Consider the following 25872-nt stretch of genomic DNA (forward strand, 5'->3'; position numbering starts at 1 on the left):
GTAGCCAAAGAAAAGTCAAAGAAATATGCACTGTTCATTTGATAGAAGCCTCCCATTCTAAATATAAAACATGCTAATAGAGACATTATCACCAATGTCAGATGTATCTTGCCAAAGAGTACCAGAGGAATGTCTATTTGTGTTTCATTGACTATGCAAAGGCATTTGATTTATAGATCACAACAAATTGTGGGTAACGTTGAGGAAAATGGGAATCCCAAAACACTTGATTGTGCTCACACAAACTTATACTCAAACCAGGAAGAAGTTTTCAAAACAGAGCAAGGAAACAAACACTGCATGATTCAAAATCAGGAAAGGAGTGCACCAAGGATGTATCCTGTCTCCATACCTTTTCAATCTATGTGCGGAAGAGACCATTCAGGAGGCTGGGCTTAGGAGGAGGAATGTGGCATTAGGATTGGAGGAAGACTCATCAGCAACCCACTTTACAGAGATAACACAACCTTGCTTGCTGAAACTGAGGAGGACCTGAAGAGCTTGCTGCAGAAAGTCAAGGACTGTAATCTTTCATATGGATTGAAGCTCATCATCAAGAAGATAAAATTTCTCACCACTGAGGCAATTGGCAGCACCACGATGGATGGAGAAGAGATTGAGATCATTAACAATTTCAGCTTGCTCGGATCCACAATCAACACTCTTGGCCCTAGCATTCTGGAAATCAAAAGACGACTGTACTGGAAAAATCTGTTGTCAGAGATTTCTCCAGAGTACTGAGTAGCAATGATGTCAGTCTGGAGACTAAGGTGTGCCTGATCCCAGCCATAGTCTTCACAAATGCTTGCTATGTGTCAGAGAGCTGGACAATGACTAAGGATGACGAAGGAGAATTGATGCCTTTGAATTGTGATGTTGGAGAAGAGTATTGAACATACCATGGACCACCAAGAGAACAACAAACAGGTCTTCTTGGAGAGAGTGCAACGAGGCTGATCCTTGGAGGCAAGGATTTTGAAGCTCTGTCTCACATATTTTGGGCACACGGCCAGAAGGGACCAGTCCTTGGAGAAGGACATCATGCTCAGAAGGTCAAAAAGACGATGCAAGAGAGGAAGATCCAAGATGAGACCCTGGATGAGATTCAGACGGTAACTGAGGTAATAGGGGCAGGTGTGTCGGAGACAGTGAGACTGGCTCAGGTTGATGCCGGCTTCAAAGCTGTTGTACGTAGAGTCGCAGGTGACTCAAAGGCATATAACAACAGTGTAATAATTGTGATGAGTTCATGAAGCTATGAGCAGACACTCAGTTGGGAAGTAGCATTTGTAAAATTATATGTAAGTGCAGAAGATGGTGGATCCAGGCCATGATGGATTCAGGTATAAAAGGAACTTTTGGACAAAGATCAATAAACAATTTCTCAAGCAAGTATCTTGTTATTAAAAGCAACTCTTAGGCAATGAATCTGGGCATATGTAAAGAAACATTGTCATAAAAAGGGTTTTTTTGTAAAGAAAAGAGTGCGTGAAGAACCCAATGTGCCACGAAGAATGAAATTTTTTAAAGAGAAAAACGAACTAGGGGGTAGGTAGGGAGGAAAATGCAACAATGAATAAAGTTTTCTGTAAACTTTCGTTAAAATCACAATAGAAAAATTATAAAAAATCAAAAGAAGCCCCAATAACAACAACAAAATAGAATACTTTTTACAAAGCAAACAACAATAACAACAAAAAAGAACACCGTGTGAGTCAACAGCCCCTGCAGAAGTTTGTTGCAGAATTTGTTGCATCTCACCGCTGCCGGCGCGCCTTATCGGGCCATGTTCTCGGGTTTACCGAGGCCTGCTGGCCGCGCGCGCCCCCTGGAGGCCGCACGGAGGAGCGGTTTGTGGCTTCCTCGCGCCTCTGACAGCCAGGCTGTGCGCACACGCCTCCAGGGCTTGAAACTGTTGGGAGCTGGGACGACTACAACCTCGGCTCCGCTCCTGCGAAGCCCTCCTGAGGCACCCGACCTGCTATGTCTGCCCAAAGCAAGGATGGTAACACGAGGAGGGAAGGAGGGGATGCCCAGGAACCCTGCTTTTCTCACTTTTTCTCTGCAGAGTGTGCTGACCACAGTTTACTTGTTGAGGTGTGACCCCTAGTAATTGCTCCCCTCCTCTTCAGTGGGCACTGAAGTTTGAGTTTGTGACAAAAGTCATCTACCCACTCTTGTCTGCCTTGGAGAGGATGAAACCAAGTTTCTCCTTGGAGGCTAGGATTTTTAAACTCCATCTCACATACTTTGGGCACGTGTCTAGAAGAGACCGATTTTGGAACAGGACATCATCCTTGGAAGGGCAGAGGGACAGTGCAAGAGAGGAAGATCCAAGATGAGACCCTTGATGAGATTGAGACAGTAACTGGGATAACAGGGGCAGATGTGTCGGAATCAGTGAGACTGGCTCAGGACAGGGCAAGCTTCAGAGCTGTTATATATATATATATTATATATATATATGTATATATACATATATATGTATATATATACATATATATATACTATATATATATGTATATATATATACACACACACACATATATGTACACATATATATGTTTATTTATTTTTTATTCACTTTAATGAAAATTTTCAGAGATTTTAGGTTGTACATAGAGTCGCTATAAGTCCCAGATGACTCAATGGCACACAACAACCCACTTTTAACCACAATCTTGAAATCATGATAGGGACTAGATTTGCCATCCTCTAAATTAATTCTTGCACCCTTTGCAGTCAACCTCTCCCATCCCTTCCCCAACACACCTCTATTTTCTCTTCGTTGTTGACTCCTGGTGACCCCACGGACAACAGATCTGACCTTGCCCTACCCCGCAGCATCCTCATTCTCCCTGACATACTGAAGCCCATTGTTACAGTCACTGTATCAATCCATCTCATTGAGGGTCCTCCTCTCTTTTTATAACCCTTCACCTTTCCCTACATGTCTTTTCCCAAGAACTGATTCATCCTGACATCATGCCCAGTGTTTCATGGTGAATGCCTTAAACATGAAATTACATCCCATGAAACCCTTTAGGTCTGGCTTTTTCCTCTTAGCCCTGCTGTCTTCTGAGACTGTATTTCATTGCAGACTCAGCTTGGAAACACTTTTAATTTGTAAGATGAGGTTGGAACCTAGACTTTGCCTCAAGTAACACTCTCCTGTTTCCACAGGAGACAGAGGCCACCCTACCCCAAGTTGCTCCTATAATCTTGAAAAATCTCTAGTTTCTTGTTTGGACTATGCTATTTTGTTTTATTTTTACAGAGAATAAGCAAACAGATTTTAGGTCAGGGTTGAGATGGTTCATTCTTCTGTTGGTGCCTTTTGGGCACCAGGAGTTGAGTGTCAGGAGAGACACTGTTAGTGTAGCAATGGCGCCAGCAACTCTCAGTGCATCTATGGCTCCAGGGGAAGTGAGAGGGTGGTGGGCGACAGACAGACAAGGATAGCAGCTTTGAGTAAAGGACCATGAGGCTTTCCAGCTTCAGAGCCAGGGCTAGACTCTTCAGCAGTTGGGGACACCCAGAGGCACCCCAACAAAGAGATTGTGCGGAAAATGTTGTAAAGGTATGAGGACAACAAGCCTCCTCTTGTTCTAAATCACTCTTTGGTCCCACTTCCTGTCAGATTTGGTCTTGAAGAAGACATCATTTTCAATTACCCCACCTTACCCATTCTTCTCGAGACTTGTGGATTTTTCTTCCAAAATGCTTCTCGAATCCATCTACTGACTACTTCCACAGTTACCATGTTGGCCTGCTGTAACTGCTAACCCTCTCATGCCTATGTCCCTTCCATACCTCACACAATGGCCAGATTTCCACACTCCACACAGACAGCCAGATGTTTGTATGTTTAAAATACAAATGTGAGCATGTCCTGACTAAATACTTTGTAAGCTTTTACATTCCAGCTTAATTCCCTTCCCCATCAGCAGTCAGCATCGCTGTCTGTTTGCCCTCTGCCCCTCCTGCAGCCCTACTGGTGGTCTTTGTGACCCTCTGACAGAGACCTATTCTTTCCGGTCATGCAATCTTGGTACACTTAACCTCTCCCCAGCCCTCCTCCCCCCTTTGACTAAATACTTCCTGTTAGTTCTTTTAACGTCACTTCAAATGTCATCTCAGGGACACCTCCTCTGCCTTCTCCAAAACAGTGAAACTCTCACAACACATGTCATATATATCCATGAGACTGACTGGTTTATATCTATCTCCCCCACTAGACTGTAGGATACATGAGGGCAAGAAATAGATTTGTTCTATTCACCATGGTAAATGTTGCCTGTATCAAGAAAGAATTTTTCTTAAAAAATTTTATTATTTTTTGTGCATGTACCATCAAATCAGATCTGACTGGTACAGGAGGAGATTGTCCTTCCTTTTCCAGCAGATTCTAGTAGATTCGAACCGTGCACCTCTGGGATTGCAGTGCAGCTTCTTGCCACTAGGCCACCAGAGCTCCTTAAGAAATAATTTTTGCTGTACCAGTCAGATCCAATTTGGCAGTACACACAAAAAATAAGAAAATTTTTAAAAAACCCCAAAAAATAATTTTTGAGGGAGCGGATAATAACTACCACTGATCAAGCATCTGTATGTGCTGGGCACTATGCAAAGGTTATTCAACTGTCTCATTTGAATCTTGTCACAACTCTCTGAGGCGGCTAGTCATGCTGTGTCCATTTTGTGGAAGAGAAGCCAGAGGGACAGAGAGGTTCAGTATCTGCCCAAGGATCAGAGCTCCAGTGTGTTCTCCTGCCATGCTGCCTTCCAGGCAAAGCACTGAGACAAGTTGTCCTCTTTCTAGTAAAAGGAAAAATCAGCCCAATGGTCAAGGCCTCTGTCCACAACCTGAGCAAGACGCAGACGACCAAACTCACTGTGGGCAATCATGGGTTAGGCCTGATCATCATCCAGCATGGCCCCTACCTCCAGATCATCCACCTGGTCAAGAAGGGAGCTGCAGCCAGCGATGGCAAACTCCAGCCAGGTGAGGGCGCTTTCTCCTGCCTCCCTCCCACCTACTGTTGGGAGATGGGACCATGAGGCTTAGTGCAATCATATGGTGATGGTGACAGTTGTTGAGGGCTCCCCAGGGTCCAGTCGGTTGCTATCATGTGTGTTTAATTCTCACAATAATCCTCTTCATAGAAACCATTGTTGGATCCCTTTTATAGGTGAGGAAACGGAGGCTCGGTGAGGTCAAGTTCCTCCTCCATCTAGTAAATGAGATATGAACACAGCACTGCTATTTCAGAGCTACAGCTCTCTGTGGATAAGGCTTTCTTCTTTTGTAGAAGGAATTGATCATTGTTAACGTTTAGGTAGGGAGCTCTGGTGGCCTACTGGCAAGAAGTAGCGCTGCAATGCCAAAGGCAGGTGGTTCAAGGCCACCGGCTGCTCCATAGGAGAAAGAAGGACAATCTCCTCCTATGTGATTAACTGCCTTTGAAAACTCCGGAGGGTCAGCTATGAGTCTGTCCCACCTCAAAGGTACACAACAACATTTTAGGTGCATGATCTCATTGTATTGTTTGAGCTACCTGTGAGGTAGATTATGCATTAAGCAACTGTACAAATACACTGAAATAAGTTACTGTTGGCCATTTTTAATTAGACAGTCATATGGTCTACTATGCTGAGAATGACAAATTGAAAAGGAATGGTGTCACATTTGTCATCAGAAAGAACATTTCAAGATCGATCCTGAATAAAATACTGTCAGTGATGGGACAATATTCACATACCTGCAATGAAGGCCAGTTGGTATGATAATCATTCAAATTCATGCATCAACTACTTGCTGTTATGTGTCATCAAGTTGAGTGAGGCTTATAGCAATCCTGTGAACGACAGATCTGAACCCTGTCCTATCTTGCGCCATCCTCACAATTTCTGACATACTTGAGCCCATTGCTGCAGTCACTGTGTTGATGTGGCTCATTGAGAGTCTTCCCCTCCTTTCCTAACAGGACAATGTCCATTTCCAAGGAATACTGCCTTCTAGCAAAATGCTCAAAGTATGTGAGACAAAGCTTTGCCATGCTTGCCTCTAAAGTGCGCTCTGGCTGCACCATCTCCAAGACTTAACTGTTTGTTATTTTGGCAGTTCGTGGATGTTCAGGACAATTCTCCAACACTACAAATCAAAAGCATTGATTTTTAGGGAGTTTTGGTGGCCTAGTGGGAAGAAGTTGCACAGCAATCCCGAAAGCATGAAGTTCCAGGCCACCAGCTTCTGTGTGGGAGAAGGATGGGCAATCTCCTCCTGTGCAATGAACTGCCTCTTGAAAACGTGCTGGAGGGTCAGCTGTGGGTTGGTTCTGATTTGACGGTACATAACAAAAACAACATCCTTACTCACTGTCTGGTTCTCAGACGTTGAGGTCATGAAGAGGCCACGGCCAGAATCAGGCACACCTTAGTCTTCAAACTGACATAACTCTTCAGTAATCTGGAAAGATTCGTGACAGCAGTGTACAATACATCTTTTGATTTCTTGACTGCTGGTGTCACGGATGTTGATTTTGGATTAAGTAAGATGAAATAATTGACAACTTCAATCTTTTCTCCATCTATCATGATATTGCTTATTGGTCTATTGGTGAGGATTGTTATCTTCTTGATGTTGAGATGTAATTCATGTTGGAGGCTGTAATCCTTGATCTTCTGTAATAAGCCATTCAGAAAGCAAGGTTGCATAACACCAGTTTTTTATAAGCCCTCCTCCTATCCTAAAGCCACGTTTTCTTCATAGAATTCAGCTTCTTTTTAAAAAAATGTTATTATTTTTTTTTTAATTTATTCTTTTTTGTGTGTGTACCATCAATCTGGGTCTGACTGGTACAGGAGGAGATTACCCCTCCTCCAGCAGAGCATCTGGTGGAAGAATTCAGCTTCTTGAATGATTTACTCAGCACACAGATTGACAAGGTATGGAGAAAGGATACAGCCCTAATGTATACTTTTCCTAATTTTAAACCATGCAGTATTTCCTTGCTCTGTTTGAACAAGAGCTTCTTGGTCCAGGTAGAGATTTCATGTGAGCATGAGTAAATGTTCTAGGATTTTCTTTCTTCTCAATGTTAACCACCATTTGCTATGATCCACACAGTCAAATGCCTTTGCATGGCCAACAAAACACAAATAGCCATTCTTCTGTTATTCTCCTCTTTCTGCCAAGAGCCATCTGACATTAGGCATGTTGTTGGGAAGGGCCAGTCCTTGGAGAAGGCCATCATGCTTGGGAAGGTGGAGGATCAGTGTAAGAAAGGAAGACCTTCCATAAGATGGGTTGACATGATTGTTGTTAACAACGGGCTCAAGTGTGTCAGAGACGGTGAGGACGGCACAGAGTAGGGCAAGTTTCAGACCCCTTGTTCATAGGGTTGCTATGAGTCAAAGTTGACTCAACAGCACATAACAACAACAATGTCAACATATTGGATGGCGCAGGAATCATCAATAGAAGGTAGAAAGAATACATAGAGTTACTGGGCCAACAAAGAATTGATCAGCATTCAGGCATTTCAGGACATAGCATATTAAGATTAAGAGTCAGTTCTGACTCCCTGGTACATAGCAAAACATCGCCTTACCTTTGTTGTTGCTGTTATGTGCCGTCGAGTCGCTTGCGACTCATAGCGACCCTATGTCCAACAGCCCTAAACTCTGCTCTGTCCTGTGCCAATCTCACTGTCTCCGACACCCCCAACCCGATTACCCCAGTCACTGAATCAATCCACCTCATAGAGGTCCTTCCCCTCCTGCGCTGTCCCTCCACCCTCCCAAGCATGATGTCCTTCTCCAAGGACCGGTCCCTCCTTGCAACATGTCCAAAGTATGTTAGATGGAGCCTCAGAATCCTTGCCTCCAAGGAGAAGCCTGGTTTAACTTTCTCCAGGATGAATCTGTTTGTTCTCTCAGCAGTCCATGGTACCCTCAATACTCTCCTCCAACACCAAAGCTCAAAGGCATCAATTCTCCTTCTATCCTCCTTAGTCATTGTCCAACTCTCTGATGCATAACAAGTGATTGCAAAGACCATGGCCTGTATCAGATGCACCTTAGTCGCCAGAGAGACACCATTGCTCTTCAGTACTTTAGAGAGGTCCCTAACAGCAGACTTTCCCATCACAATATGTCTTTTAATTTCCTGGCTGCTGGTGCAGTTAAAGCTTCTCTTCCAAAGCCATGTTCATTCAACATTCATATAGGTGAACACTGTGTACAGGCACCATGCTGGGCCCTGTGGGAGAACTGTTGTTATATGTCATCAAATCAGAACTCACTCACAGCTGACCTTTCAGTGTATAAATCTCACTGTGAGACTATAAATCTCACAAGAGATTGTCCATCTTTTGTCTGCAGAGCAGCTGATGGAATCGAACTGCCTGTCTTTGGTTTGGCAGCGCAGCTCCTTGCCTGCTAGGCCACAAGGGGTATTATAGCGAGACAGACAAATGTGGCTCCTAACTACGTGGATAGTATGGAACTTCTTGCCTAGAGATGGAGAAAAGACATAAAGTCTATTTTTCATTAATGCCTTGGCTGCTGCAAAATTGATTTAATATAGGTAATCAAGACAAAGCTTATATAATGTGATCCTCACAGCCCTTTACAAGAGGGGGAAAAATACGTAATGAGCTTGCTGTTCATAAATACTAAATTGGTGTTTCTTTATGAAGGGCAATGTTAATATCTGCCGCTCGAGTAATCACATTCATACACTGATACATTTGGTCTACAGCCAGAACAGGCAGGGAATTAAGCTGTTTATTTTCTGCCCTCTTGATAAAAGTCACCCCTTTACAACACAATTAAGCAGAATGCCCAGCCAGTGCTTTGGGCTGTAAACACTCTCTTTAACATTAGCCTAGTCGTCCAGGGAGCTTTTGTCCAAAGGATGAGTCTGCTTTCTACCCTGTAATGTGCAGGCTGCTGAGAAGAGCAGCCGCTGCCTTAGATCCTATAGTTTTATTAGATTTTTAAATTTTATTCCTGAACTACTTTTAAAGACCAAAGTGGCCGCTTTTCTGCACCCTCTTAGGATTGAATCCTGGGCACTTTCTGTAAGATCCAGTTTTTTTGCACATTTGTCCCGGCAATCCTTGGAGATTTCCATTGAGGTCACTATCATTTCAGATTTAAGTACAGTGGGGCTTCATATCAAAGAGAAGGGAGAACTCCATCTCATCTCCTCTGTGGTTTGACTTCCTGTGTCTTGGAACAAGATTGCTTGAGGGGATCCTAGTTCCCACACACAGAGAACACATCCTTCCGGACTGATGTCAGCTATGAAGTTCCATTACAATAGGGATGATGCTAGTTCTAGATGGAAGGCTGGTCGAGCCTGTCCTTTCCAAACAATTCCTTTGTATTCCTTCTCTTGTGTTGAGTACCCTGTAGCAAACGGTGTTCACTGTGAGCATCTGTTGTGGTGCTGAATGCAGAAGACAAGGTCAGACAGAACTGCCAGAAAGGCTGGAGCATCAGGCTTGGAAAACAGGCTGAGAACAAGTTTCAGGTTCAGTGACAGGTTCACAGGCTCCATGGCCGGACAGACTTTACATGCTCGTGTTCTAGCTGTTGGGGGCAGAGATGGAGGAGCTCAAGTGAATGAGTGGTCTGTTTAGCTTCCAGTTTGGGAGTGGGAGGGCATGATGCCGAGAAGCCACCCTCTTCCCATCTGCTGGAGGCTCAGAAGCTCCACGGCTGACCGTCATTAAACATCATGTCACCTTCTCTGTCTGGCATTGCCCTAAAATCCCTCTGAAACAGCAATTTCTCTAAATGGACATCTTTAACTTTAATTAAAGCATGCTTATTGACCAATATTTCATGCAGAACTGCTTGTTCAACTATTGTGGCACACAAGGGCAGAAAATGGTAATTAAAGGCTTGATGTTTAATATGGTCTATTTACTGTGGAGGGCACTGGAAACTGCCAGGCAGGTAAGAATAGGAAGTGGGTCATTTCTATTCATCATTTAGTGGAAGTGTTTCTTTACTAGCAGTAGCCGTTCATTATATTTGAAACAAATACAGCATTTTTTTAAAAATACAGAGGTTTTTAGAATCTTGAGGATGTTTCTAATTTTAAGTGGCCTCTGTCACATCAAGGACTTCAGAAGTGTCACAAAAATGTAGTATAATATCTACCATGACTATAATTACCATGGACAATGACTAAGTATGGTAGAAAAAGAATCGATGCTCTGAGCTGTGGTGCCGGAGAAAGGCACTGAACATACACGATGGACTCTCAAGATAGTAAACAGGTCTATCCTAGAGAGGGTGAAACCAGGCTGCTCCTTGGAGGCAAGGAATGTGAATCTCCATCTCATATACTTAGGTATGTTGCCAGGAGGAACCAGTCCTTGGAAAAGGACATCATTCTTGAAAGTGTAAAAGGTCAGCTCGAGAGAGGAAGATCCTGGATGAGATAGATGGACCGTGTCTGTGGCAATGGGGTCAGATGTATCGGAGATGGTGGGGTTGGCTCAGGATAGGGCAAGGTTCAGAGCCATTGTTCACAGGGTCGCTATGAGCTGTAGTAAACTCACTGGTACATAACAACTTATACCATTACATTGCTATCAAGACATATCTTGAATGTAGTTTTCATTATGCAAAGGACACCCTTGTCACTGAGATGAACTTTTATTAAATAAAGCTGCAGCCTGGTTTGAATTCAAATGAGTCAGTAGTACAAACCCTTACATAAAATTAAGCAAACTCACATAAAGCCAGAAGTCAGATATGATCCCTCTAAAACACGAACTCAAATCTTACTATTTTCTTTGTTTTTAGGTGATGTTTTGATTAGTGTTGGCTGTGCCAATGTGTTAGGATATACACTTCGAGAATTTTTAAAGGTTTTGCAACGCATCCCTATAGGATCAGTGCTACAAATCAAGGTTTACCAAGATTTTATCGCTATACCCCAAGAATGGCAAGACATACATGATAAAATCCCTGAGACCAAATTCCCAGTGACAAGGTAAGCGGTCACCTCTTAGTTGAGGAAATCTCTGTCACACTCCAGAACCCCAGGGTCTGAAGGATACCATCCAGGGTTGGTGTGAGCCTTATCAAATAAATGCTCCAAAACCGCCCCTCAAACTCAACACTATTGAGTCCAACTTGTGTCGACCTTCCTTCCATTGGGCTCGTGACCTCTCTAGAATAAATACTTTGTTGTTGTGGACTGTTGAGTTGGAAACGATTCCTACCTGACCCTTCAGCAGGTTTTCAGGGCAGTAAATATCACAGGGGGAGATTTTCCCCTTCCACATCTTTCTCCCTGGGAGCAGCTGGTGGATTCAAACCACGTGCCTTTGGGTTGACAGACGAAGTCTTTACCACTATGCCATCAGAGCTCCTTCTAGAATTCTTTGTTGTTCTGTACCATTGAGTCAGAACCAACCCACAGCTGACCCTTCAGCGAGTTTTCAGAGGTAATTAATTGCACAAGAGGAGAATGCTCATCTTTGTTCCAAGAAGCAGCTGGTGGATTTGAACTGTCTTCGGAACTTCAGCGCAGCTTCTAACCACTAGGCCACCATTTGTTGTGTACCACACAGTCGGAACCCACCCGTAGCTGACCCTCCGGCATGTTTTCAGAGGCAGTTAGTTAATTGCCCAGGACGAGATTGCCCATCCTTCTCCCGCAGATCAGCTGGTGGCCTCGAACCACGTGCCTTTGGGATTGCAGGGAAGCTTCTTGCCACTAGGACACTAGTTGTTGTCGAGCACAACTCAGAGTGACCCAGTGAACAAAAGGCCTGAAGCCCCTCTACAATTATTGACATTTATCAAAGTTCATGGAGTTGTTCATAGAGGCATGTTGTTCAGGAAGTGGATGCCACTCCTGCTTCCAAAGGCCACAAGAACTCCCTAGAATACTTTAGAGGGGTTTAAAATCCTTTAAAAATGATGCCAAGACATATGTGAAGTGGGATGGTAAATGCAAAGATCCTTGAGTTTGGAGTTAAAAAAACCCCACAATTCCAATGGTAACTTCACTTGCCAGCCTGCCCTCTCTTCTTTCAGGATTCCACTGCTGTCCATTCTGTTCTCACTTGTGGTCACTCTCCCTCAGCTTTCAAAGGCTGTAAATATCTATGGGCGGAGACTGCTCATTGGTATCACTTTCCGCAGATGGTGGATTTGAGCCAATGAGTTTTTAGTTAGCAGCACAGCATACAATGCATTATGCCACCAGAACTTTCTTCCTCCAGAGCCCACTCACAAACATGTCTGAGGATCCTGTTTCTTCTTTTCACTGCTGTACAGTCAACTTGTAGATCCTTCTCAGTGACATTCAAACTTTTTAAAGCCTCTCCTATCTTAGCCAAACTTACCACCGCCCTACTCCTCTCTCATCCCTTCTGGCCACTGCCTTGCCCCTCACCTCTCCCTTCGCTTTCTCAAGGCACTTCCCAACATGTTCCAATCTAGGTTCTGCCTTCATCACTTGCCTGAAAGACCTTTCCCCAAGGTAAACCATCGCCTTTGTACTGTTGATTCCAATGGATGCTTCTTGGTTTTTGTCTTTTGAGTAGATTTGTTGTTGCTTACCATCAAGTCAGAACCCTTTGGCGGGTTTTCAGTGACAGTTAATCAAAATGGGAGGAGACTGCTCATCTTTCTCCCATGCAGCAGCTGGTGTATTTGAACCAGGAGCCTTCGGTATTGCAGTCAGACTTCTTACTACTAGGCCATCAGAACATTTGACACTTTATTGCCTTTCCTTCAAACTCTTCTTGAAATAGTATTCTCCACTAGCTTCTGTGATACCACACTGTCCTGATTTTCTTACCTTGGTCACTTCTTGGGTTTTTGACCCAGCTTTGGAGTCCTCAAGGCTTAGTTTTTAGTTCTCTATAAATCTCACTGATTCTATGTTTTCTATTAACTATTCAAACACCAATTACTCTCAAATTGGGTATCTCCAAATCTGTGTATTTTAAACACTCATTTGATATCTTTCTAACCCCTCAAACACAAAAGTTCTCAAGTCCAAAGACAGTGGCATGTCCTACTGAGTGTCCTGCTTGGTGAACAAACTCGTAAGTGTTTAAATTCTCCATCTCCCTTGTCTTCCCAGCCTTCCTCAACAATTGCTAAGGCTTCTCATTTTACCTTCTGATTAACTCTCTGATCTGCCCATTTCTTTGAATGGCCATTAACCACCATCACACTAGTCAAAGCTGTCATTTGGTATGCGTCTGTCTGTTACAGAAAGGTCATTTGGGTGTTTTTTTTTTATTGGCCTTTTGAATGTTGTGTTGTTATTAGGTGCCATCGAGTTGTTTGCAACTCCTAGCCCTAAAACCTGCGCTATCCTGTGCTAACTTTACTGTCTCCGACACACCTCCCTCATTACCTTAGTCACTAAATCAATCCATCTCATCGAGGGTCTTCCTCTCCTGCGCTATCCCTCCACCCTTCCAAGCAGGACGTCCCTCTCCAAGGACTGGCCCCTCCCTGCAACATGTCCAAAGTATGTCAGATGAAGCTTCAGAATCCTTGCCTCTGGATTCTCTGGTGAAGCATGCTGCCTTCACCCTCTCTTTTGATAGAAATGGGAATTTATTTTCCAGGAAGGATGATCCCATCCTATGTCTGCTGGGACCAGCACATGGTCTCCTATTTGATGATTCTGTGTTTGGACCTGTGGCAGCCTGTCCTGTGCTTTTTGTCTGCAATGCTGAAACCTGGCCTACCCAGCACCACATCCAGGCCTTAGATACCAATGCTGGGGTCATATTGGATCCCCAGATCAATGTGCTCCTGGATCCCAACGCCAAAGTTTCCAGTATCTTAGAAGTTATATTTTTTTCCCTTAACTTATATTCTCACACCTTTAGACCTTTATCCAAGATTCCTTCTGCTGTGGCCCCTCGGACTGTGCAATGACAGCATTTCCCCCCCATTTCTCCTAATGCCAAAGGATCAGATGGTGTACAAGATGAGACGTCCTTGCTTAAAATTTTAGAACACCTTTTAATTCTAGAGATAAATTCAATATTTTTGCTGGGCTGATGAGCCTTCCACAGTCTCTCAGAAGAATGGGTAGCCTCTCAGTACCAGCCTGGCTCATCTTGTCTTCCTCGCCCTCCCCCAAACCCCCCCATGTTCTATCCCACTCTGGCTCTGTTGCCTGGAGTCTTAGCTTTGGGGCCTTGAGAGTTGCCTTCTCATGTCTCCAATATGCTTTCTTCCTATCCCTGGTATCACTAGTCTCCCAGCACAAACTCATTTAAGAGGCCTTCCTGAAGTGAGTGCTGAAACATTGCCAAGTCCACCTGTTGCCTTTTTTCAGAGCTCTTTAAGGAGCACCTTCACAGCTCTTAGCCCAACTTTAATTAGCTAACTTGTGTACTCAGATGTTTACTGTGTTTCCCCCGATAGAGGACATCATGCTGGGAAAGATAACCAGCAGGAGAGAGGAAGACCCTCAGTTAGAGGGACTGACACAGGGACTCCAACAAGGGAGAGCTCATGAGGACTGCACAGGGCAGTGCGAGGCTCAGATCTGTTGTCCGTGGGACTGTTTTGAGTGTTAGTTGAGTGGCTGACACTTCATGACAACAGGGACTTAATGATTAAAAATGGCTCAAATTACGTAGACTGCTTGGAGATTCAAACTTGTGACCCAAGGGACTAATACAGCCCGCAGACTTGCTTTGTTCATCTCTCATGTTTTAAAAGCAGAAGAGAGTGGTAACTTGTAGAGAGAAATGAAGGGCACTGGGGGACTTTTTCCAGGGACCAGTATCATTTCTTGACCCAGGGAGGGCCTATCAAAGTGGGAGTTTAGTATTTAAAAAACATTTTTTTCCATTAAACAGCATGTTTTCTGCACTCTTCTATCTACTTAAAAACATGAAAAAAAAAATGTAATTAGTTGCCAAATTTACAATCTCAGATTTCATGGAAAGAACCCAGAACTGTTTTTTTCCCCCTTGGCAATCATAGGACGGTATGCAATCATGAATGAATGGAAATCCAACTTTCTGTAAACTTCCATTAAAATCATAATAAAAAAGAAAATTTTTAAAAATCTTAAGACAGGTTTGTAACACCACACGGGGATCCTGGTCTGCAGGTGGGGACGGCTGTCTCCTTCAGATCCTGCACATGCCTACAGGTTATGGGTCTAAAGCTGAGACCTTCAACACTGAACCGCCTCTTAACAGCTTAGCATGACGGCACTTCACATTATAGGAAGGACTGGGCTAATAATGTTCCCTTAAAAACTATCTAGTCCGGATTGTCATTAAAGTCAACATTGATTTCTGCTACATAGCATTAAGCCAATTCCATCTCAAGAGTGACCCTACAGCTTAATCTGATATGGGAGCAGAAATGCCCCCAGGGTTTCCTCAGAGTCCTGGCTGCACAAGAAATAATTTAGTTGCTAATAAGAGGTTGTTGGAAGCAGGAGTGGCATCCACTTCTGTAAATAGCTTGCCTCTGGAAACCCTAAGAACCTGGAAAAAGGATGAAAGTCACCCATGCAAGTGTGGAGGACTTCGGTTCATAGGGCGCTATGAGTCGCCTACGACTCGACGGCACTTAGCAACAACAAAGGTTGGTGTTTTCAAAGGTACCAGTTGCTTTGTGGAAGAAAAGCAAGGCAATCTGACTTTGTGAAAATGTACAGCCTTAGAAATCTTACGGGAAGTTACAGTCTGTTCTTACAAGGTAGCTTAAAGTTTGAATAGACCTTATTGACAGCAGGAAGTTTTATTGGTATAAGTTACATAATGTTTATGGGAACAGATGGCCAGTTCCATCACCAGCAGAGCCACTGGTTCATAGCCCTTACCTCTAGGGAGCTCTGATGCCGTAGGAGTAAGGCGTAACTATAGGATATGGAGTTGTGGTTCACATCCACCAGGTGCTCCAAAGGAGAAGGATGGCAATCTCCTCGTGTGCAACTGACTGCCTCTGAAAACCCACTGGAAGGCCAGCCAAGGGTCGGTTCCAACTCAATGGTACATAATCCCCCCCTTGTTTTGGAGAGTGCTTAAATCACTGTCCCACCAGTGCTCAAATGAAATAATAGGGAGCACTCAAACTGTTGCTGGCCTGAGGTCTGAGGGCTATGGAACACATGGGTCTCTAGGGCAGCTCCTGTCCAGTAAGAACTTTCTGCAGTTGCCCAAGTGGTCTTGACCTTGGTTGTCCCTCGTGGTAACCACTCACCACATGTGGCTATTAAGCACTTAAAATGTGAGGGCCACACCAATAAGGATCCAGAGTCAGTTTTTAATTTACAATTACAACGGCCACACATGGCTTGGGACTCATCAGAAACAGGGCAGCTCTGAAAACCGAGTCCTTACCCATTTGCTTGTAGAACCACGTTTCCCCCTTTTAAAAGTGGGATTTTAACGAATGTTTACAGAAAAGTTGGACTTTCATTCTTTCATTTTTGCACATTTTCTTCCCTACCCACCCTGTTCACTTTTCAAAAAAAAAAATTAATTCATTATTGCATAACATCTCTTATTCTGGACTGTTGTCATGTAGATAATGCCTAATCATATATTCCTTTTAAATAGTTCTTTCCTTCATTTTTTCCAATGCAGTGTTCATTATTCCCTCGTTTCTTACTTTTCCTCCAACCCCGTCAGTCCTGTTATATAACAGTGGTGTTTGCAGTATTTGTCCTTTTATGACAGAGATATTTCACTCAGCACACTGTCCTCCAGGGTCACTTATGTTGTATAGGTTTTTTTTTTTAAATTTTTAAAAATTTTATTATTTTTGTGTGAGTGTACCGTCAAATCAGATCTGACTGGTACAGGAGGAGATTGTCCCTCCTTCCCCGGCAGAGCATCTGGTGGATTTGAACCATGCGCCTCTGGGATTGTAGTTGCAGCTCCTTACCACTAAGCCACCAGAGCTCCCCTGTTGTGTAATATTTTGAGTTCCTTGTTTTCAGAGTGTAGTATTCCATTCATTTGTTGATGGACACTTGGGTTGCTTCCATCTCTTTTTTTCCATTTCTTATTGTGAATAATGCAGCCATAAACATCTGTGTGCTACATATGTTTGGGTGGCAGCTCTGCTTTCTTTAGAGTCTATTCCTAGTAGTGAAATTGCTAGGTCAAATAGTATTTCTAGTTCCAACTTTCCAAGACACCGCCAGACCACCTTCCACAGTGCTTGTATCATTTTACATTCCCACCAGCAGTGAATAAGGGTTCCAATCTCTCCACAACCTCATCAGCATTTGTTGTTTGCTTCCCTGCTGAACTTTGCTGGGGTGAGATGATATTTCATAGTTGTTTTGATGTGTATCTCTCTAAGAGCTTGGGATTTTGAACATTTCTTCATGTGCTTGTTGGCCATCTGAAGGTCCTCTTTGGTGAAGTTAGAACCACATTTAAAAACTTTTAATTACACAAACCAGATGAGAATACTAAAACTCAAGGATGAGAGACTAACCATGCAAAAGCGAAGAAAAGAGAACCAGAAGAGCACAGGTTAAGTATGGGGCTAAAAAGAATGAACTTAAGGAAAATAGCCAGGCACTTTCTGAATCCCTTAATTAAGCAGAGCAGGTATATCAAGGATATTTTAGTAGCTCAGGTGAAAGAAGGCAGAAGGGAAGGAAAGGTTTCCTTCACATTAGCATGATTTAGGCAAATAATATGGTGCCCGCTGGAAACAATGCTTGACAGAAGGCACTGAAAAAGCATCAACTCACTGTCAAAGTAGGAATCGATCCATAGCTGGCTCCACAGAGTTTTTAGAGGCTGTCTCCTGGGAGGAGATTGTTCCCCTTTCTCCTACAGAGCAGCTGGTGGCTTTGAACTATCCACATTCTAGATTGGCAGCACAACTCTTTACCTACGAGGCCTCCAGAGCTCCCGTCACTCACTCAATGCCAGAGGTGGAATCAACCCATAGCCGACTTTCCAGTGGGTTTTCAGAGGTGGTAAATGGCATAGGAGGAGATGGCCCCTTCTTTGTCCTGAAGCACAGCTTGTGGATTAGACCAGCCTGTTTTCGGGTTGGCAGGGCAACTCCTTACCCCTAGACCACCAGAGCTCCCAGGGAGGTATAAACGCTTCAACCAGCTCTGGCATCTGGCAAGGAGACTGTGGTTTTATTATCTAATACTAGCTTAGTAATAGGCCAACTTTATTATCTGTCCTTTACAATTACTAACTACAGAGCATTTACAACCTCTGAAAACCTACCGGAGGGTCACCCATGAGTCAGTTCCAACCCAACACAATAACACTAGCATTAAAGGGCTTTAACGGCACAACGGTTAAGCACTCACTCCCCTACTGGTTCAAAACAACAAAGACCTGGTTATGTGCTTCTATTTTTTTTTTTATTATTTTGTTTTTGTGTGTGTGTACCGTCAAATCGGATCTGACTGGTACAGGAGGAGATGGTCCCTCCTTCTCTGGCAGAGCATCTGGTGGATTCGAACCGCGTATCTCTGGGATTGCAGTGCAGCTTCTTGCTACTAGGCCACCAGAGCTCCCCTTATGTGCTTCTTTTAAAGGTTACAGTCTAGAAAATCCTTGGGGGAGGTTTTACTTGGTCATGTAGAGTCACTATGAGTTAAAAAACCCAAAAATTCAAATCAATGTCACGTAAGTAAAGTTCGGATGTGGCTTACAGTCCTGTGTTGTTCAGGAGGGCCTGGCTGTGTATGAAGGCAGTTAGTTTAGTTCTGAGCTCTTTAATCTCCTTGCATGAAAGAAAAATCACAAAACTGAAAATTTAGGATTTTCAGTAAGGACGGCAGTACTCATGGTTTGTTACTGGAAGAGAGAAACTTTAGGAGGAAACGCTATTCAAATTCTTAGAAGCAAATAGCACAGGGGGCTCTCTAGCTAGTGGAAGAAATCTAGGTCCTTTTTTCTTTTAGGGCTAAATTTACTGTGATAATAATCACAAAGATCTCATTTCAGATCTGCTGTGAAGAAGACCCAGAATGAGGGGGAGGGGTGAGATGCAGCATTTGTTTAGGAAAGTAACAGCAGGTGCAGATACCACAGCCATCAGAAAAGGGCTCGCCTGCAAACTTTACTGAGATTTTGGCAGATAGGGAAGGACAGGTTACATAAAATGGACTGTCAACAAAGGTAGACTAGTGACACGAGATCTGGTAGAAACTTTATCTATAAATGCAAAAGAAGATATCCTGATGTGTATGCTCAAGGCTTGCTCTGTGTTCTGACTTTCCTGGAGGAGTGGGCCATGCCGAACTAGTGCATTGTAGGTGCATTAAAACTGACTTTCCAGGGAGCTCTGATGGCCTAGTGGCAAGAAGCTGCACTGCAATCCCAGAGATATGCGGTTCAAATCCACCAGATGCTCTGCTGGAGAAGGAGGGGCCATCTCCTCCTGTACCAGTCAGATCCGATTTGATGGTACACACTCAAGAAATAATAAAATAAATTTTAAAAATTGACTTACCTATTGGAACCCAGTAACAAAAACCTGTCAGAGGAGTGTTCATGGCATAGTGCCTAAGCCTCTGGCTGCGAACTGAAAGGATGGAGGTTTGAATCCACCACACACTCTACAGTGTAATGTAATAGTGTCTGTGAAGAATTTAGCTCAAGAAACCCGATGGGACAATTGTACTCTGGCCTGATAGGGCCGCTATGAATTAGGAATCCACATAACAGCTTTTTTTTTTTTAAATACCCATCAATCTGTCTTAAATCCGTGGAAAGCTTTTTAAAGTAGTATGGAATCGTTTAAATCAGAATTTTACTTACATTTAGTAGTTCAAAAAGAAAAAGATAAAAGGTTGTATTAACACTAAATTGTAGTGTTTCTTTTACAAGCATGTAAGTGGGTGAAAAGATAACTTCCTGTGTGTTCCTCAAATAAGAATCCATTACATCTTGTGCACTGTTGTTGCTTATTGCCTTTGAGGATGACTCACAGCGATCTATGAACAAAAGGCCTGAAGCCTTTCCATAACTATTGACATTTATCAACTGTTCATTACAGCACAGCAAAGACTACTAAACAACCAGAAGGGAAAGCCGTTCCGAGTCCTGATGACACTGAAGAAGCAGTATTAGATAAGCGACTTAAGTATTATAGATACCCACGGTTAATGAGACATTTGCCTCCAAGAACAATGTCCATCTCTACAGAATGGCATGAATACAAAAAGGATAATCAGAACATTAGTGTGGGGAAAGACGTCCACTCTGATGTGATGATTCACAGAGACCATGAAAAGGACTCCAGAGCCCCTTCTCCACGCTGGGCGAGGGCGAAGCAAGACCAGGAAAGGTCCTCCTCCTCGGCCTCGTCCATCTCAGACGTGTTTTGGCTGGAAGATTATGCCCAGACTGAAGAGAGCAAAGGCCAACCCGGTTAGGCCATGGCTTGCACGCCTGTGACCGTAGGTGCTTCCTCTTTGAAGCACCCTGTTTCTGCACATCACCACATACGCACTGTACTCACAGAAACATGTGCAGATTTATCAGCTCTCTTCCATGTGTTGTAAAAGCCTTTAGCAATGTGCAAACTCAAGAGGGCAGCATCCTTCAGACCCTCCAGACGGAAGAACGGCTCATTTTATAAGAAAATGGAATAGAGACAGTCATCAGAATGAACACAGTTGAGAACTTCGCCTCTTACGGTGAGTGCATTTTTTCTTTAGATATTTAGCAATCTTTTTTTAAAGGTAAGATTCAAATGCCTTATTTAAAAGAAATTAATTTCTCGGCTAGTTGTTTGTATTAGACCCTTCCATTACACGCCTCACTTGTAAGCTCTTTTACTTCGAATATTGATAATTACTTGTTATGTGCTGAGTTGCTTGAGACTCAAAGCAACCCTATGTATAACAGCCCTGAAACCTGCTCTATCCTGAGACAACCTTATCGTCTCTGACACGCTTACCCTCATTACAACCCCAGTCATTGAATCAATCCATCTTAGCCAGAGTCTTCCTCTCTTGTGCTGCCCCTCCACCCTCCCAAGCATGACGTCCCTCTCCAAGGACTGGTCCCACCTTGCAACATGCCCAAAGTATATCAAACAAAACTTCAGAATCCTTGCCTCCAAGGAGCAGCCTGGTTTCACCCTCTCCAGGATGAAGAGACTGGATAAAAACAAATGAAGGAGAGGAGGAAAAAAAGAAAACTCTGTCACAATGAAGAAAAACCAACCATAAAGTGAAGGAATACAGGATACATTGTTGTTGTTGTTGTGCACCAGAGTCAGAACCGACCCATAGCTGACCCTCCGGTGGGTTTTGAGAGGCAGTTAATCGCATGAGAGATTGCCCATCCTCCTCCCATTGAGCAGCTGGTGGTACTGAACTGTGTGCCTTTGGAATTGCAGTGCAGCTTCTTGTCACTAGGCAACCAGAGATCCCTATAGGACATTGTTGTTGCATGCTGTTGAGTCACCTGTGACTCATGTTGTTGTCGTTATGTGCTGTCGAGTTGCTTGAGACTCACAGTGACCCTATGTACAACAGCCCTGAAACTTGCTCTATCTTGTGCCAACTTTACTTTTCTCCGACACACTAACCCTCATTACCCCAGTCACTGAATCAACCCATCTCGAGGGTCTTCCTCTCTTGCACTGTCCCTCCACTCTCCCAAGAATGATGTCCCTCCTTGCAACATGCCCAAAGTATGTCAGAGCCTCAGAATCCCTGCCTCCAAGGAGCAGCCTGGCTTAACCCTCTCCAGGACAAACCTGGAGTTTGTTCTCCTAGCAGTCCATGGTATATTCAACACTCTTCTCCAGCACCACAGCTCAAAGGCATCAACTCTCTATCATCCCTAGTCATTGTCCAACTGTCTGACACATAGCAAACAATTGCAGACTATTGCCTGGATCAGGCGCACCTTAGTCTCCAGACTGACGTCGTTGCTCTTCAGTACTCTGGAGAGATCCCTGACAGCAAGACGACTCATAGCGACCCTATGTACAGCTCTGAACCCTGCTCTATCCTGAGCCAACCTCACCAGCTCTGATGTCAGGAGACAAATTAGGGAACACTAGGAAACTTAATAAAAAAATTCAGAAAAGATAAAAAGGATAGAGTCTAGGCTAAAATGTAACTATCCTTCACACCCATGTCCACTGTAAAATTAAGGAGTCCTGGTGGCACAGTGGTTAAACACTGGGTAGCTAACTCAACGACTGGCAGTTCATACTTCCCAGCTGCTCTGGCAGGAGGAAGATGGGACAGCTTACAGCTCTGGAGACTATGGGGCAGTTCTACTCTCTTCTTTCAGGTCACTGTGAATTAGAAAAAATGGGCTTGCAGTGGGTTTATTTGGTGCTCATGGTTACAAATGTGCAGCACTGCTTTTATCTTAAGAAGTCATGAATAATAATCTGGAAATGTTATGACAGTCACTTGGCCTTATTTTTATTAGGTCCTGACACTTTTGTGCTCATTCTTACAGTCTCCTTTACAGACTTTGAACACCAAGACCCTGTGTAGAAGTCCTTGCTGGTTAGCTGGTAAGGAAAAACACAAGAAAATTATTTTTAAAACAATGTTTTATTGACATTGGGTCATTTGGGAATAATTACCCACATTTATTTATACGTTAAGATATTTTACCTCATTGGAAAAAAAAAAGAGATAAACGTTATATTACAGCCTTTTTAAACTTTGATGTGTCTGCTGCTGAGTTGAGTCAATGGTCAGTTCTTTGATGTAATACGGACTTCACTATTTTAATTCATCAACAAAAGGTGTATGCCCCAAATTTCCACTTGCTGCCATTGATTTTTTGCCAGAAACAAACTTCGTTGCAGCCTTTAAATAAAAAACAAAAACAAAGACAAAAGTTAATAGGAAGAAAATGTCCTACTGCGTAAACATATTTATTCTGTTATTTCAGTAAGACATTCTAGGCCAGCAAGTCTCTAATGGCATCTTCTCAAAATTAACTAGAGGAGATAGAGTTCTGCTTTAAATCGTGACCATACAGCAGAAGCGCTCAGCTGTGGACCTTGTAAGGGCACAGCAGATATGTTAAATGAGCAAGGACAGTGCCTATCACTGCATTTTGTTTCTTAATTACAAATGATATAGTCTAGGCCACTTAAAACATACCGACAGTTTCCTTAAAAGTAAAGATTTCTATCCTCATACTCATTATGCCATTCTTTAGGTTAAGTAGAATACAAACAATACCATGAGTCCAGGAGAGCAGCCGCTCTCCCACGACCCCAGACAAGTAAGACGGAGAAGAGAGGCTGATGTAAAGAGGTGGGCTGTGCCTTGAATTATGGTGCATTAAATGATACAGTTTTGTCAAAGAGTCTAAGATGAGACACTTAGGGGCCAAACGAAACCAAGTCAAAATTACTACCTTAAAATAGCTTTGTCTCTTTATATCATCCCTACAGGACATAACTTGAAGGGAAAATGGTGGAAGTGGAATGGTATTTTTAATATAAGGAGGACAGGGAACAAACGCTTATCAATTTATTAATTTCATGTAGCTGTTAGCACATGTGGTTCACCTACTTCTTATGCTTTCATGTACAAAAAGGTATAGGGAATAGTTCTTGCTCTCAATACAAGTCAATCTTACATAGAAGAATCATGTGAGAAAGCCTGTAACAAGACCAGGAAAGTGGAGCCAGAGAAGAATAAAGGAAATTCTGAGATACCAGGTGGAAAAGGATTAGTAGGATATAGAGTTTATTTCTGGAGTGGTAAGGATGAAACATGCAAACTTTTGGCTCTTTTTGATCCATGAGGAAAGAGACTTAAAATAGGTAAGCTTAAGGCTGAGTTGCGTGAAGGAGATACACAGACCCTGCCTTGACAAGGGGGCATCTGCAGCTGTGATAGCAACAAGCCCTTTGTCACACCAGGCAGACAGGGATGAAATAGCCTCAGCATAACATGTACAGCCCAAAGAAGCTTCTGAATTCTTTTCTTTCTGAAACACAACCATTAAGGTATGAAATCATAGACTTTATTGAGTTTAGGAGTCCCAAGTCTACGTTAACATGATAGAAATGTTTGCTTACGTTTTTGATGTCACTAGCAGTCACTGAGTCAATCTGCTGAAGGACTGTGGTTGGTGGCATGTAAGAACCAGCAACTAGAGCCTGGAATCCAACTTCATTCAGAAAACCCTCGGAAGATTCCACCGACATTAGGTATCCAGCTTTCAGCTTGTTCCTGCCCAGTAAAGCATATGCAGTTAAGGCAGTTTTATAAAGTATGTTCTCAAGCTCTTAATTATGTTTTGGTAAACATGAAAACGAACAGAACTGAAATCTAAAAGTGCTTAAAAAAAGGCACTAGAGGGTTCCATATAGTGCTTTAGTTCATCAAATATTATTGACATTACCATTTTGGAAAGGTGTCATATAAAAATAATACTGAAACTGCTTTTGGCATTTAGGTCTAGTTAAAACTATTTTAATGCAAGGATTTGATTAGTCAAGTGATAATTTTGCAGTTATTTCTATTAAATAAAAACACCTCACGTGGTACTCGAGGCACTGTTCATTTAGCGGTCTAGTTCTCTGTCCCCTCCCACCCCAACCTATTTCTGTGCCGGGATTTGCTGCAATTTGAAGGGTAAGGCATGATGAAGACAGGGGAAAATAAGGAACAGGATAGTATGGGTCTTGTCAGCCCCTGTGGACAGATTAAACGGAACCTAGTGGTACAGCAGTTAAGCACTTTGCTGCTACCTGAAAGGTTGAGAGTTTGAACCCACCAACCTGCTGTTCGGTGGGAGAAAGATATGGCATGAAGATTTATAGTCTTGGCAACAAACTGCTCACAACAGGTGTACTCTGCCCTGCAGAGTTACTATGAGTCACAATTCTCTCAGAGACTGTTATAAGCAGTGCTCAGGAAAGCTTTTGAGCTATTTAACCCTCAGATAACCTATTAATCCTTGGCATTCTATAGAACATCTTATTAGAACATACTTAAAATTTAAGAGAGCAACTTTACCAAAATTACTAGCTTAATTAAAAAAGCATTTTGTCTGCAGGCAGTCAACTTTCCCAAGAGTTATCAATCTGTCCCTTCAGCAAGGACACCTCACTTTCTTTTTCACTTTTGGAAGACTGAGAGTCCTTACAAGGAAGAGTACCGACGCCATCAAAATGTCAGAAAACGAACAGATGTTGACATTAATAATTGAACTTCCCCCTTTTTAGATGTTGCCATACTTTATAAAAACTGTTACATTTATTAAATTTTCTTAAATAAATTAGATGTGAAGCTTGGATTGTTCTTACATCAGATCCATGTTTGAATTTTTATTTTCATCATATTTTACTTCTGGTGAAATCATGTACAGCCACATTCTATGGGTCCCTCCTTCCATGTGTGTACTATTTCATAAATTGTATTACATTGCAACCTCCTGGAGAGATGTAACTTTGTAGTGTGTTTACTATAACAAAAGTAATACCAATTGGAATAGATAGGAGTAAAAAGTGTTCCATCCTGGGCTGGAATTTACTCTGCATAACTCACTTGTTATTAATGAATACCAAACATATTTATAATTTATATTTATAATCTAGCTGTCCAAGGAACTCTGACGGCATAATCCACAGCACCAATCCAAAGGCCTTGTGTCTCTGGCAGTTTGAATCTACCAACTACGTCCTGGGTGGGGGAGGGTAAGGGTGGTTTCCTCCTGTTAAGACTTCAGCTGTGGAAACCCAGTGTGGGGGGTCGCTACAAGGTGGAATCAATTTGATGACAATGAGTTTGGCTTTTTTTGAGTTACACGTACTTATGTAATCAGGGCAGTAAATAAAAGGCTGGAAAGGTGTTAACATGTTTCTGGATGGTGGAAGGCAATACTAAATGAGCACTGACAACTA

The 25872-nt window shown here is 42.9% G+C and overlaps 2 protein-coding genes across 2 annotated transcripts in view; one reads left to right on the forward strand and one right to left on the reverse strand.

The window, feature by feature from the left end:
* Positions 1-1786: 1786 nt before the first annotated feature.
* On the forward strand, positions 1787-20401 carry PDZD9 (PDZ domain containing 9). Its single transcript, XM_006892698.1, has 4 exons — positions 1787-1985; positions 4823-5005; positions 10828-11017; positions 20023-20401. Exons 1-4 carry the CDS (start codon positions 1787-1789, stop codon positions 20399-20401), a joined length of 951 nt encoding a protein of 316 aa, XP_006892760.1.
* Positions 20402-22726: 2325 nt separating this feature from the next.
* The window catches only part of LOC102858374 (cytochrome b-c1 complex subunit 2, mitochondrial-like), a 38084-nt gene continuing 34938 nt past the window's right edge, over positions 22727-25872 (reverse strand). Inside the window, exons 13-14 of the mRNA XM_006892699.1 lie at positions 24043-24196; positions 22727-22813 (exon numbers count right to left, since the gene is read on the reverse strand). Of these exons, the coding sequence (XP_006892761.1) occupies positions 22727-22813; positions 24043-24196 (241 nt within the window). The remainder of the gene's footprint in view (positions 22814-24042; positions 24197-25872) is intronic.

This window comes from Elephantulus edwardii, unplaced genomic scaffold (genome assembly GCF_000299155.1).
Source record: "Elephantulus edwardii isolate Elephantulus edwardi_28Jun2011 unplaced genomic scaffold, EleEdw1.0 scaffold00117, whole genome shotgun sequence".
Lineage (NCBI taxonomy): Eukaryota > Metazoa > Chordata > Mammalia > Macroscelidea > Macroscelididae > Elephantulus > Elephantulus edwardii.

Coding starts and splice junctions, on each gene's coding strand:
- PDZD9 (XM_006892698.1), top strand. CDS start 1,787: ATGTTCTCGGGTTTACCGAGGCCTGCTGGCCGCGCGCGCCCCCTGGAG. Junction 1,986..4,822: donor TGAGGCACCCGACCTGCTAT/GTCTGCCCAAAG, acceptor TCCTCTTTCTAG/TAAAAGGAAAAATCAGCCCA. Junction 5,006..10,827: donor CGATGGCAAACTCCAGCCAG/GTGAGGGCGCTT, acceptor CTTTGTTTTTAG/GTGATGTTTTGATTAGTGTT.